This window comes from Caloenas nicobarica, chromosome 1, assembly GCF_036013445.1.
Source record: "Caloenas nicobarica isolate bCalNic1 chromosome 1, bCalNic1.hap1, whole genome shotgun sequence".
Classification (NCBI taxonomy): Eukaryota; Metazoa; Chordata; class Aves; order Columbiformes; family Columbidae; genus Caloenas; species Caloenas nicobarica.
In genome coordinates this window covers 110,669,681-110,683,801 of record NC_088245.1, presented here as the reverse complement: position 1 = coordinate 110,683,801, position 14,121 = coordinate 110,669,681, and the positions used below count along the sequence as shown (strand labels likewise).

Below are 14,121 nucleotides of genomic sequence, written 5' to 3'. Positions count from 1 at the left end.
TACACTTTTTTTTTTTTTCCACAACACCATACTAAGCCAACCACAACTGTTGGCATTTTGGATGTCTTGCACTGCCTCCCCCCCCAAAAAAAAAATCAAATTAACTAATTACCCATCTTTCTACTCTTTTTTTCCCCTCCCAATCTTTATGAAGAAAGATTCATAGTATTTCCCATCCTATTGTCCTTCAGAGAACTTTTACAGAGGCACATTCGTTTTTCCTTTTCACAATGTAACACAATATACATGAATTTTGATTGGAAAAAGAGAATCAGATTTCAATTACATGAGAATCTGATATCTGCATATTTGATAGGCTTCATAGATTTTCTCAAAAGAATTAAAATAATCAAAGCTCTGTGCCTTTTCATCTAAAAATCTGGAAAACAGAGCTACTACATCTGTAATAATGCTGATACAGTTACAAAAATTTAAATGAATCTATCTTGAGTTTGAATTGAGAAAACAAACATTCTAAATTAGTATTGTAAATCACTAATGGATTGTTTTATTTTCATAAAGTTGGGTTTTGATGTTGCATGCTATTACTTTGGACTACACAAAACAAAAGTAACATGACATTAAACTCAGCACTACTTAGAAAACTCACTTCATATGGCAGAGTATTTTCTGAATACTTACATTATAGTATTTTCTGATGAAGCGTCTAATATCCAACAGTAATTTGTTGTTCATTTGGACCACGTGGTTGAAAGGAGACTCTTCACATTCAGTCTTACTGCATCTTTGCAAGCTGGGTTCAAGAAATCGCCCCTGAAAATGGAAGTGTACAACCAGCATGCATCATGACAACAGATGATGGAAGCAGAAGTTATCACAGGACTTTAGAGATACTACATATTTTTTAAACAATACTCGTAAGGGGCCCCTAATATCTAGGCCTTCTTCCTTCCCCTTACAGTTGGCCACAGCCATATAGATTTCTCTGACCTACAGTTTTCTCATTTTCTTCTTAATGAAATAGTTTTTTTGGAGAACGTGCTTCTTTACCTGCTACAAAGTTATTCATTCAAAAAATGATGTTGAAGAAAAAAAAAAAAAAAAAAAAATCACACTTCCCCATTTCCCCCCAAACAACACAGGTTTGTTGTTTTATCAGGGACACCAAGGTTCTGCCCAAACCCCCTTATCAGAACATTTAAATCAATTTTATATATATATGCCAATTATAAAATTACCAACTATAGAGACAAACTTCACTAAACAAGAACTACATATTTATCCTTTACCTTCTCCAAGTGCAAAAATAGCTCTTAGGGTTTTACACCATCTCATTCCCCTGACTTTCAAAACCTTCTGAACACCTGACATTAAAATTTCAGAACTTGGAAGTGCTGCATGAACAGCTGAAATTAAGTTGTTGTAATTATCATTAAAATAAGAACAACCCGGTAGGTTGTACAGTTATACAACTTCTAGAAAGTTTTCTTTCCAGGCAAGACTTAGCTTTTGTGAGCCATCTTGGCTTAACCCCCACCCACAACACTAAATTACAGGTGGAAGAGAGTGGGGGTTTCTTGGTTTGGTTTAGGGGTTTCTTTTGCTAGGCCATCTGCAAGTTGTCAAGCCTACATGCAATTAACTATCTTATTTACAGCTGTAATGAACAAAAGTCAAGGATTCACAAAGTATCACTCGATTTGTGTGTCTTTTCCTCTTAGTTGCTTCCAAAGGCTGCTTTATTTTGATTCAAAAAAAATGCAAAACATCTGCTGTTTGTCCAAATTAACTTAAAATAATTACTTTTAATTTAGATAAAAGATTTATTTGCTTTCAGTTTCAAGGTTTTCAACTACTCTGAAGCTCGCTAATTTGCCAATGACTAATACGTGCATAACATCGCTGTAGAGTTAAATACTTGGCCCTATTTCAAGTTGCAATCCAAGGTCAGAGATACATTTTTTGGCAGAACTTCTCAACAAGAATGTACCCCTATGACTTTTTATGTTCAATACACAACGACAAAAGGAAAGATAACACAGAAAAACCCTACTGTCAAGAAGGGAAGTGGGATGTAGCAAGATAAACACAAGTTTCAAAAACGCTTTGTTCCAATTAATATGATTTAGGATAAGAAAATGCCATTGGTATATGAAAGTTTCATTAAATAGAGAACTGGAAGTTACTAAGGTGTTAAGATAAGGATTCTTTTAAAAGTTACAGCAACAATCATTCACAGCTGTGGGCAAACAGATTAATGAAGCCAGATAATCTCACATGTTCTGTTAGACGACACAGCTGAAATGCAAAAACGGGAAAAATATTTCAGCACTGTTTTATCAGCAAATTTCGGTTCCCAAGCTATAAATAGCAGGACTCAAACAATATGGTATCTTCTCCTACATCATATGAATTCCATCTTAGTAGCCATTCTCTCTACCAATATTTTTCTCCCTCAGCAGTGAACAGAAATGAAACAGAAAAAAACCCAAAAAACCCCAAAAAACTAACCGAACCATCAAAGACATTGTCATAAATATTTTCTGTTCCACATTTCGGGCAGCAAAACTTGAATCTTTCACAATCCCTGTATTTCTCCTCATCAGTGAGCTGAGCTGGGCCACCAAGCAAGGCATCGTTCTCCTCATCTTTATGGTAATGGTGATGGACTTTGAATTGAGAGGGATCCAGTCCTATTAATAAGAAACAAAAATTTCAAAAGACTAAGAGGTCAACCATGCAAGTAGGCTCATTTTTCATTTGCTTGGTGAAGCAGATTCAAAAGAAAGTTACAAAATGTAAATTCAAAAGCTGAAAATCTCTCCTCAGCAAGACCTCCTCTATAAAACAAACACATTTTACAATTTTTAACCATGAATAAAGGTTCACAAAACATGAAGAAATCTTCTTTCTTATCTTCTTACACAAGATTGCTTTATAAATAAAACAAGCACGCTGCATTATCATGGGAGTATGCGACAGAACATTTTGTTTCTGAGGAAACCACTCCTAACGGATGGCTTTATTGTTATTTTCTTCTTAGGTTACACTGAAAATATTTCAATAAAAATGTGCATCGTTATTAAGAAGCAGTCTTTAAATCAAAATGGCACCATTAAAACTGAAAACAGAGAATAAAAACCCCATTAAAGAAACGCGGGTGCACTGCTATTACCAACTCCTTCAAGTCCGCATACAACTGCCAACTCTGATTTCAATGCAGTGGTCGATTTCATTTTGGCTCAGTGGTTAACAGCATGGAGGTTGCAATCTAATGCAGTGGTTAAAATTCAGCAGCAGCATTTAAAACGGCAGCGCTGGAGACAAAATGCTTCATTTTTGATTGCCAGAACTCAAGATTTTTAAACAAATGAATACACAAAAGAGATCCTCAAAATACTGATTCAACCACAAATAAGTAAATAAGCAAGCAAGCACGAAGTTCACTGCCCTAGGAATAAGACTGCCAAAGTAAACTTAATAAAAATCCCCGGGTTTTGTCATCCTTTGTCATGTGCAACCTTTTAAAAGCCCATGTATCCCATTTACAGGGGTTTTTTTTGTAAACTCTAGCAAGTAGCACATGCTAGAAAAAAAAAATAATTAATCAAATGAGCATGCAGGAAAAAAAAACGTTCTGAAAACTATGGCTTGCTTACTTTTAAAAAAAAAAAAGGAACGAAGAGAAGCACTTAAAAGATATTTTAAATGGGGGCTAATTAGGCCAACTAACAGGTTACCATATATTATCCCATATCTTGTGTAAATTTCAACAACAAATATAATTATTACTATAGAAAGAGCAAGAAAGATTACAAATAGAAAGTGAAGCTAGATTTTACAGTTCTTAACCTTACTATACAGTACTGGGAATCCTAAAGAAAATGTTTGGGAACAACATTCAGTTAAACTAGACAAATATTATTCCACATATTAACAGCTGTGTTGTACAGGCAGAAACAGACTGTCTTTACACAGAGGATTTGATATGTGTGACTTTACTATCGCTATTCTGAATTTCTGGTTTGCAATCATAAAATAAATTCAGGTACAAGGCAAAATTCCATTGCCAAATAAGTTTATTTGGTTCTTGTTAGAATAGGGATTTCACTAAAATATAATCAAATCTTCCCAATTTTAATTTTATCAAAAGAAACAAACCTCAATGCATAATGGTAACACTTCACCTCCAAGAGGTTCTCAAACTTTTAATACAGTCCTCTACTATTCATTAAAAGGAAGAGTAAACAAAGCAAAAACCACTGCTAACAGCTTATTTTACACTCTAATACATATGGTACCCCCCCAAAAAGACTGTGGTGGGTTTGTGGTTTGGTCGTTTATTTTTTTGTGTTTGTTTGGTTTTTGGGTGTTTGTTTTTGTTCCTTTTTTTTTTTTTTTTTTTTTTTAAGGGCTGGTAATATACTTGCTGTTTTAGAAAACAAAGAATATGTTCTGTGACACAGGTAGTAAATAAAAGGTTTAGAAAGGGGACTTGAGTTTAGTGTTAGGATTTTGAAAAAAATCTACTTGGTATGCACTAGGTTGGATTTAAGATGGTAATGGTGAATAGAAACAAAAATTCTCAGTTTACTCAGAGTTCAGAAGTGGAATAACAAAAACATCGTTGCAACTTTCCAATATAGAGGTCATTAAAGTTCAGCTAGACATCTACCTGTGGTTGTTTCTTGAAAGGCAAATATAGAGCAGAGTAGTTCATTAAATAAAAGATAAAAAGAGATAAATTCTCTTCTTCAGCCAATTGCAGTTTTCCAATATTCAGCAAATAAGCAGCTGGACATTTGGTAATAATTTAACATGAAAAAAAAAAGTTATTCATCGGAAGAATTTAAATCACACCTATCTCTGAAATTTCTTAGCTGTTCTGGCTGGAGAAAACAGCAGGAAAAATATCGTGATGATTCAAGTATACATCTAACTTTTGGTGTGCAAACAGCCCCAGTGAAATCAAAAGGTCTACAAATCAGGCTTTTAAAGAACTTGCCTACCTTAATTATCTTGTGGAACTGGGACCTATTTTACCTATTATCTCCTTTCAGCAATAGTTAGTTGATTCAATTAATCCATTTCAGCACACTAACTGTTATCCTCCTGGACCAGGTCAAACTGGTTGTATTATTCTGCTTGGTAAACAAAAGGACTATTTGATGGGGGGGCAGGAGGGAATATCTGGTTTTGGTAATTTTTAAATGAATAGGATGAGACTAATCAGTGAACTTCTTTCAACTCCTCTTGGTTTTTTTTCCATGACATTAAGAAAAAATCAAAGGGACTTTGACTTATTCTGACACAAAAATCTCCGGGGCTGTTAAATTACCTGCACCACAGGTAAACTTTCCAACCTCACTGAAATTGCAAGGTTGCATGCAAGATAACATTAAAAATATGCCAATGAACCTAGCGTGATGAAAGTAAATAATTTCGAATTATTTTAAGTGAAAAGATTTAAGCAAATAATCTTAAGTTCCAGGACCTGTTCCTGAATTATTTAATAGAATGACTAAAACATTTACGAAGGAGCAAGCAAGAGAGGTCACTCGAGAATCCAAAAAAAAAAAAAAAAAGGTGAAAGAAATGTTACTAATAGCAGTATATTAAAAATAACACTTCTGCGGAGGGTTTTTTCCCCGTCTTTCCAGGCACAACCCCCTCGCCGCGCCCGCCCGGGGAGCCGCCGCGCAGCCCGGAGCGCCCCGGGGCCGCAGCCGCTGGGCAGGACGCCGGCGGTGTCCCCGCTGAACAAAGCCCCGGGGTGGAGCGGGGGGTTTCCCCTGCATTTTGTGTTTGGGCCGCAGGTTGGCCGGGCAGGACGGAAAGTTTCCCCGCCCGCCTCTCTGCCCGTGAGACAGCGTGCGAGCGCCGGGAAACGGCAGCCGGTGCTGCCACCTGCAGGCGGCGGCCGCCGCTTGTCCCCGGGCCGAGCCTGCCCGCCCTGCGAGTCGAACCCCGGGCGGGAAAGGCCCCCCCGCCCTTCGGAAACGGACGGGATTTTATTTTTCCTCAAAGAGATCCTCCTGCAAAGCCTGTGTGCCTTCTGCCGGGGGTCCTCAGCGCAGCCTCCTGCACTGCCAGGACTCGCAATGCGCTTCAGCGAGTCTCGGTGTCTAACGCAGGTCTAGAACATCTCAAAAAAAAGCCCAGCTAGGCTACAAACGGCAAAATTCACACACTTTGGGGTTTATTACTGTATCGTCATGGAGTTTCATCATTACTTTGATCTTCATTTCCATCGTTCCCCTCTTGCTTCACTGCCTCATGTAAGAAAACCAATAAAAGAAGGCAGAAGCTGATGTAATTCCTGCGTGCCACGAGGAGAGCACAACCCACATGATTTATGTCAGGACGGTCAGTCTGGGTAGCTACTAAATACTACAGTAACGGTACCTATTAAATGACTCCCTAGGAAGAAGAAGAAGAAAAGAAGCCTTAATATCTTCAAGCTAGTGGTGGGTTTCCATATGAGGAGTAGCAGCCACTGCATGGAAGGGGGAGCCAGCACTGGGAAGCGCTCTTAATGACAAGCCTCACCAGGACCCATTAATGACTCCCAAAAATCAAACAGCCTTCCTAAGAAACATCGAGCAATCTGCAGAGCAGCAATGTGCACATCCACCAGTCAGGCAGCAGCACGTGTCCCTTTCAAAAGACCATGATACGGTCTAGGACAGCAGTCAGCAACTTCCATAACACAGAAAAAAATGATGTTATGTAGTAACAACTACAAAAATCCCATAGTTAAATGACTCTGCTTCCATAACGTTTAGATACTTTTGACAACACAGAAATAAGACGTGATTTTCCTTTGAGACAAGGTGCAGTGTTTATATATTAACAAAAACCCCTTACTTTAAACACACTGAGAGACTTGCTCTGCCAATACACTTTTGTTTAAAAGCTATAGGTATCTTCACGGTGATACAAGTAAGATCTGCAAGCATTTACGATCAGATTTATTGGATGATACTACTGATGAGATCGCACACTTATTTTCAGTAACCCTCACAATCCCCATCTTGTCACTACTTTTCCTTGAGAACTTCAAGAAAAAGAGCGTGAATGCAGGAGTATGCCCATGAGGTTCTCGTTTTTAGGAACAACAAATTTCCATCTCTCAGAGGCTAGGCAGACCTCCTGCAATGTCCAAAAACGAAAGGTAATTTTCAGCTTGATTCCACAGCGAATAAATGTGATATTTAAGAAGTTCTTGACAATTTTTAGGTGTGGTTATTTGCTTTTGTTCTTCAGCATCTCAGATAGCTTAAAATAACTTGCTTTGAGCACAGTCAGAACAAAGGACTTTTCATTATTTTTATATGAGCCAAGTTTCCCTAAGCAGAGCTCAATTTTATCTACTCGGGCTAACACAGTGATATGTCAATTAAATATTTGCCTTATAAAGAGACTCTGTTAGATACAAATCTGAGATATTTTTTCTACAACCATTCTCCCTACACAGACACATATAACACAAAGAATTAGATCAGGCAGAGGAAGACACGATGAGAATGTAACCAAGTTTTGGTCCACAGATACGGCACTTAAATATTCTCCAAAACACCAGCTTTCTTCTTCTGAGCAGAAAAATATGCTCTTTTTGCAACAAGACAGGAAAAATGATAAGAATCTGGATGTGTAACATGATGAAAATACTAAGCAAAAAAGCCTAACTTACCAACAGAGAACAGTAAAGAGTTTTCACGTTTGCTTGTTTTAGCAAAGCTAGGCTCGCTATTTTCAATTTCTTTGAAACAAAAGCACTTGACTATCCCTTCAGCACTCTTACAAAAATGCCGTAAGATGAGTTCAGCTTGCAGTGACTTATGTACGACTCTGATTTAGTGCTGTAAATAATGACCTAAGCAAAGCAGAAGTTTTGAAAAAGACCTGACTTTACCCCCAAGCTCAATTTAAGCATTCTCACGAAAACAAAGCTGGAGAAAGACAACATTTTCACAGCACAGCAAGGTCAAACTGAACGCATTTCAGACCTAAGATTGTAATAGATACATACAGGTTTTCAGACTAACAATTGTGGACTATTAATAAACTCTCAGCTGCATGATGCTATTATAGACTATAAAAGAAATTTTCATCTTGAACGTACTGTAGCACAAAAAGCAGCACAGGCATTTGCAAACAGTAGATGCTATCAAGTGGCACACAGTTCTTAAGATCTGGGCACTTAATTTAGGTGCCTGAAGGGAGCCAGTCTTTTCTGAAAGTTCAGCCTGTGGTGAATAAGGAACAACTCAGAATTCGAGCCTGCTTCTACAAGACTAACTATCTTTGCCAAATAAAATAAATTAGCTTCAGAAATCTTGCCTGCCTTTTATCTAAATGAAGTACAATTTACCGCCTATTTTAAATGCTTCAACCTAACCAAGAGAGCTCGACCTTTTCAGTTGGGCATACAACGCAGTCCACTCTGACATCAAGGGAAAGTTGTATACCAAGGCCCTGCCACATAAACAGAATGATTTGCGTGGCAAGCCTGCATGAGTGAAGTAGGGCTGACAGCTCCTCAAAGCACCAGAGCTGCTTAGGACACACCGCAACACTGAACGCCTCCACCCTCACAGCCACCCAGGTACCCTGCTCATGCTCCCAGAAAAAGCAAAATTCCTGTCCCTCCTTTTTTCTTTTTTTTCCCTTTTTTTTTTTTTTTTAAATGGACAACTTGGAAATGAAGATGGAAAAGAATGCACATTATACAGACTGTTTTGGGAGATGAAGATCTTTTGTAGCTGTCACCCTTCTTGAGAAGCAAGAGATAGTAATGTACTCACACACATTGTAAGTGCAAACTGTGAGCTCACCATGAGCAGAACCCGCTGTCAGTAAGGAAGTTACAGAGATGCACTGTCCCAGGAGAACATTCCCAACAGGCAACACACAGCTGGTTGGTTTTAAGTGACCAAATTGTGGATCTTAGCCATTACCTAAACACAAAATGCTGAAGACTAACTTTTCCTTTGGGTGTTCCAAAATTCTAAACAAAATCATTTCTGCAGGTCTGAACTTCCTATAGACATGAGCATAGCATCAAACAGGAGATTATTAAACTGACACAGTGCAACTCTCTAAAAAAGTCTTCTTGTGGGAGAGGACATTCTTGTCAAGAACAAGCTAACAGTTTTTTCTGTGTCCTTGAGTAACAATTTAAAAAATAATGAACTAGATGTTGGGTAGAGATCACAAAATTTTTCTTTATCAAGGAGATCAATCATCTCTGCTGGGAATCACTTTTAGGGAGGAAACACTAAAAGGATTACACACACATTGTATTTTCATGGAAACAGACCTGACAGAATTATTAACAGTTTTTCAACACCTCCACTTCTTCACAGGTAAGAACGCTAGGGAGTGGAGAAGACAGAAGCAATCAGAGTTGGGCAGAAAAATCTCTAATTCCTTTGACATCCCCTCAAGAGCAAAAACAACTCTAACAAGAGCAATTCTTTACTGCTCATTTGAATAAAAACTGGTGATTCTGTGGGTCACTAGCATTAGTCACATTTCTACAGCACTTTTTTTTGGGCCACTTGCCTGTTCCATGTGTAGAAACAAAGAATGTTACTAAGGTTTTATGTTTCTATTATCCCCTAGGTCAGTTCTAGCAAACAACAGTCTCCACTTACACCCTACTTAAAATGTGTATCCTTTCATTGTAACTATGACTCATTTCTCCCTGGGAAGATGCTAGAGATGCTAGGGTTTCTCTCTGGAAAAATGCTACTTCTAGATGCACACTCTAGAACTATTTTAGTAACTTAAGAAAATCTCAAATACATGTAAGAGTACTGTCATTTATGAACAGTGGATTTTTTGCAACTCTGAACAAGGATTATAAGATTAAGTTCATGTTAATGAGCACCTTCTGAAAAATGGTATTTTGCAAAAGTTATTGAAATACACTTACAATCCGAACAGCTTTCTGTAGACTTTGTAACACAAGCTATTTGTTCCTTGTAAAAAGACTGATTTTGGGAAGCATCTCTGTTAAGAAACATACATTAAAACTCCTCACTTTAAATAAACTGAATTTAGAATACTTACCTAACCATGTTGCAATAAGAACAGAATCAATTCCCTCTATAGGCTCACATATTCTGGCAACTACTGGATGTATCTGCTGTGACAGGTAGTACTGAGTATCAAGAGTAAGATTGTCTTGCTTTTGCAACTGTTCTGGAGCATATGCACGCTGGCTGGCACTGAGATCTGATCCATCCTAAGACAGGAGACACATACGAAAAAAAGTGTGAAAAAAGTAAAATCCACATTTAGTCTTTACAAAGGATCAGGCTTCAAATACTACACATTATTTTAATGCAAAATTGTTACACAATCACTCTCTTGGTTGATTTATTATGCATCCAATACAAATCCAGCAGCATTAAAAAAAAAACCAAAAAACCAAAAAAACCCAACCGAGCATTGCTGATGCTGGCATCAACTAGCAAGTTCAAGAATGTAAATCCAGCTTGTATTATTGCAGCCTACACGTGCAAATCAGTAAGAGTAGACAGAGTAAACAGTCCCATCTGTCAATTCTGAAACGCACAATGACAACGCATTGTAACTATCAGCCCAGTTAAAAATACGCAGAGGACGTGCATTTTGGATTCACTTTGTACTGAACCAGCATTATCATTTTGCACAACAAGCAAATTCTAAGTCTTGTATAGCAAAACTATATCTGTTTTGCTACGAAATTTATATTCTTTGATTCTGTAAAGAAACAACACAAATGTTCAGAGAATGGACCATCTTTCATTGGCATGCAAGAAAATAACAGAGGCAATAGTATTGATTTGAAAGAGCAAATTCTGAAATATATGGAAATACTGAAAGAAACACATGGTGACATCTCAAGTCAAGAGAGAAACTTCACTCAGAGGTTAGAGTATACATTATATCCTTCTCCAACTTGAAAGAAGAAGATAAGGAGAAAATAATTCAATTTGGGAAGGAAAGAATTAAATTGGAAACAGCATTCACGGAAGAATTAAATATCAACTCTAAAAAGATGGTACTCTTCTGAAAAACATAACTCATTCAGTCTGTAGAATTGTATTCTCAGTCCGGAATGACACTAGAAAATGTTATTTTTAATGTGTGTCTGAAGTTTTAGAGCATAATTTAAAGTAGTATTTTAGCAAGCATTCAGCGAGAGAAGTAAACCTTAATGGGGATGTGGTGGGGGAAAGTACCACAGCCTATTTTTTGCTAAGTATAGTCTCTTCTTTCCTTTTTTACAGCAAAATAAAACTAGTGCATTAACATATGACACCTTCATTTTTCAGTTAAGACAAGCTACTGGCTTCAATAGGGTCAGCAACCATGGACTGAAAACCCATCGCAAATAAAGACAGACTGCAAGCCAGTGGTCCCTCCTACTCCTTTCAGACAACTTAGTATTCAGAACAAAATTAATTTAGGACTATTCAGCTCATCCAGCTGCTTCACAAAAATAATTACAATGCAATTCCTTCAGCTCCCTTCTTTCAACAAGTACATTCTTCTCTCGTATTGTGCCATTGCTCAGCCGTACCCATGGCCCAGCTCTCAAAGTCTTGGCAGCTTCATCACGCCAGGCTAAGAACTCTCAACTAATATTTTCCAATTTTGAATAATGAAGGAGCTGAAATAGAGGCCCACTGTAAAAGTTACATTGCCAGGGCCATCAGTTTAGCATAAGAGATCCCTTGGTCCATCTAATCCAACCTACACTGTTTTTTAGTAGCAAACCTAAAGCAAAGTATATATTTGTGAGATAATGATAAGCATTTATAGGGTAAACACCTGAAAACAGAAAGTTTCTCAAACTTCCCAGTCTATCCAAGAGAGGTACAGCTAGAGCCAGTAACTATGAACTTAAAAGACACAGGTTGAGACTGGAAATGATGACACTATTTGACCACCACCACCAGTTTGCTTTCCAAGAATGACAGGTTCTTCACCACCAGAATTTTCTTCCCCTTAAAATGAAGACTGGATATTTTCCTTAAAAATACGTCTTTGTTCCAAACAGAAATTTATTCAGGGAAATTTTATCAGTCACTATATGGAAACAGTCAGATGAGCTGAGCTGATCACAATGGTTCTTTCTGGCTCCATAAAACTAAATTTAGTACAGAAAACCAACTATTTTAAACTATAACATAATCTTACTACAAAGAAATGCCAAAACTTTTTTCCAGGAGTTGAGCTGGTTTTCTTTGCCATCTCTCAAAACAATATATAGTGTTTAGCTATAAATAAAGACATTTTTACCTGACAAATGATATATGACACTGTGTCTCCTGCCTTCACCTTTCGGCCTCCTTGAGAGTTTATCCACATGGCAACATGTACATGTGGCAAGCTTTTTTTGTCAGGATAATCCTGTGGATCTTTTGTCAATGCCTAAGAGATCAAAGGAGGAAACAGAAACATAACTATTAGAAAAGTATTTTACTCAGTGATGGACAACTTGAAACTCTAAAAGACAGGATTACATCGTAGCTATCTTCATCCATCTACTACTCACAAATACATTTGCAACACAAAAAAAGATGAAAAAAATTGTAATAAAGTTACTTTCCAGACATTAAGGTCTAGGTACTAATCCTTCACACTTTAAAAATGTTATTATTAATAAAAGAGAGGATGCTTTTACAATTACTGTCTGAAAAATGCATTACATCAAAAGTACAACAGTTCAAACCAGTTACAGATAAAATGCAATTGCTTTAAAATTAAATTGAAGATGAAAACATTACGCAAAATACAAAAATACAGCCAGGTATTATCCTCTTACGCCTCCACCAGTTCAGGTCATAAAGTAAACTTGAATACCAACTAGTGAAGTGTAATTAACAAGCTCTGTGGCAAGAGGATATAACTGGATTTAGATATTTTCATGTATCTACTAAGATTTCACAAAGAGATTTTCCTTTACATAAAATTAAAAATGCATTTAAATATTTCCCATCATCCCAATTCTTAGAAGCAACTTATATATTTGACTTAATAGTGAAATACATTTTTTTTTCCAATAGCAAAACAGAGGAACATTCAGCGTTTGAAGGGAAAATTATTCCATATATATTTTTTACTGGGATACTAAGAACTCTTAGAATATTTGCACCAGAACAGTGTTTTGTTTTGTTTTTTAAGTCAACCATAAAAAAAAAAAAAATTCACTGATTCCTCTAACATTCATGGGACAACTGCGAAAAGCATGAGCTAGCATGTCATTCTCAAAGTGCAGAGTCTGTGGGGGAGACAGCAGGATAGGACAAGACACAAAGCCTTCAGCCCCACAAAGTGTTTTTTCTCATATTGTAGGATCTTTCCAGTATGTTTCATGCTATTCAGTATCTAATAAAACTCTTGATATTTCACAGCATCATAAGGATTAAAAATATTTTTATCAGCAGTCATTATATTCAAGAACAGCAAAGTTTTTCTGAGACAGGAAAAAGCGAAGACATAATTTACCTTGTTTATTTCAAACTGATTTACTGGGATCTGGCCATTGATCACATTTTCTCCGATTTCTATAAGCCGCCTTTGAATGTTTTCCACGATTATGTCTCGAGGCTGATCAGAAAGAATCTGACTAATTATAAAGCTGTAAAAACAGTCCAGAAATGAAGAAAAGCTTAAGACACACAAAGCAAAACCATTAAGCACAATCCTGTCTTCCCCTGGGTTACCTCTAGAAATTAAAGAGCCTCAGGATGAAGTCTGATGCAAAATTTACAGAAATTTGCCAGGATATTTCATGTTGTGTTTAATTTATTTACTTATTTTACTAAAAGAAAATTATTGTAAATACTACTAACGTTAAACATTGATTTGGAATTGTTGAGTGCAACTGGTTTCTATTTTCTGCTCCCATTTCATTTTGCCATTTATTATTCCATAGCAGGTATCTTAAGATGGGGGAGAACACATCAAGTAAGCAAAGTCTTGCCTATTTCTGTAAAATGTGGTTGGAAGATCTGCCAGCTGCAGAAGAGTTAGTCACTAAAGAACACTCTCAAACACTTGTATAGCTTTAATTACTAATACATTCCTAACTTGGAAAAATTTGCTTCTATTATGATGCATCTTTTCTTAGAAAATGCAAGTCTTAAGAACAGTAAGCAA

At 36.9% G+C, this 14,121-nt stretch overlaps 1 protein-coding gene across 3 annotated transcripts in view; it reads right to left on the bottom strand.

The window, feature by feature from the left end:
- Nucleotides 1-14,121, bottom strand: part of POLA1 (DNA polymerase alpha 1, catalytic subunit) — a 208,148-nt gene that overhangs the window by 109,712 nt on the left and 84,315 nt on the right. For 2 of the 3 annotated variants that reach the window (XM_065630908.1, XM_065630918.1), the window contains exons 30-34: nucleotides 13,468-13,600; nucleotides 12,259-12,390; nucleotides 10,039-10,213; nucleotides 2,473-2,654; nucleotides 643-774 (exon numbers count right to left, since the gene is read on the bottom strand). In XM_065630908.1, the coding sequence (XP_065486980.1) occupies nucleotides 643-774; nucleotides 2,473-2,654; nucleotides 10,039-10,213; nucleotides 12,259-12,390; nucleotides 13,468-13,600 (754 nt within the window). Of the gene's footprint in view, nucleotides 1-642; nucleotides 775-2,472; nucleotides 2,655-10,038; nucleotides 10,214-12,258; nucleotides 12,391-13,467; nucleotides 13,601-14,121 lie in introns of those variants that run through there. The other variant, XM_065630927.1, reaches the window with a different exon arrangement.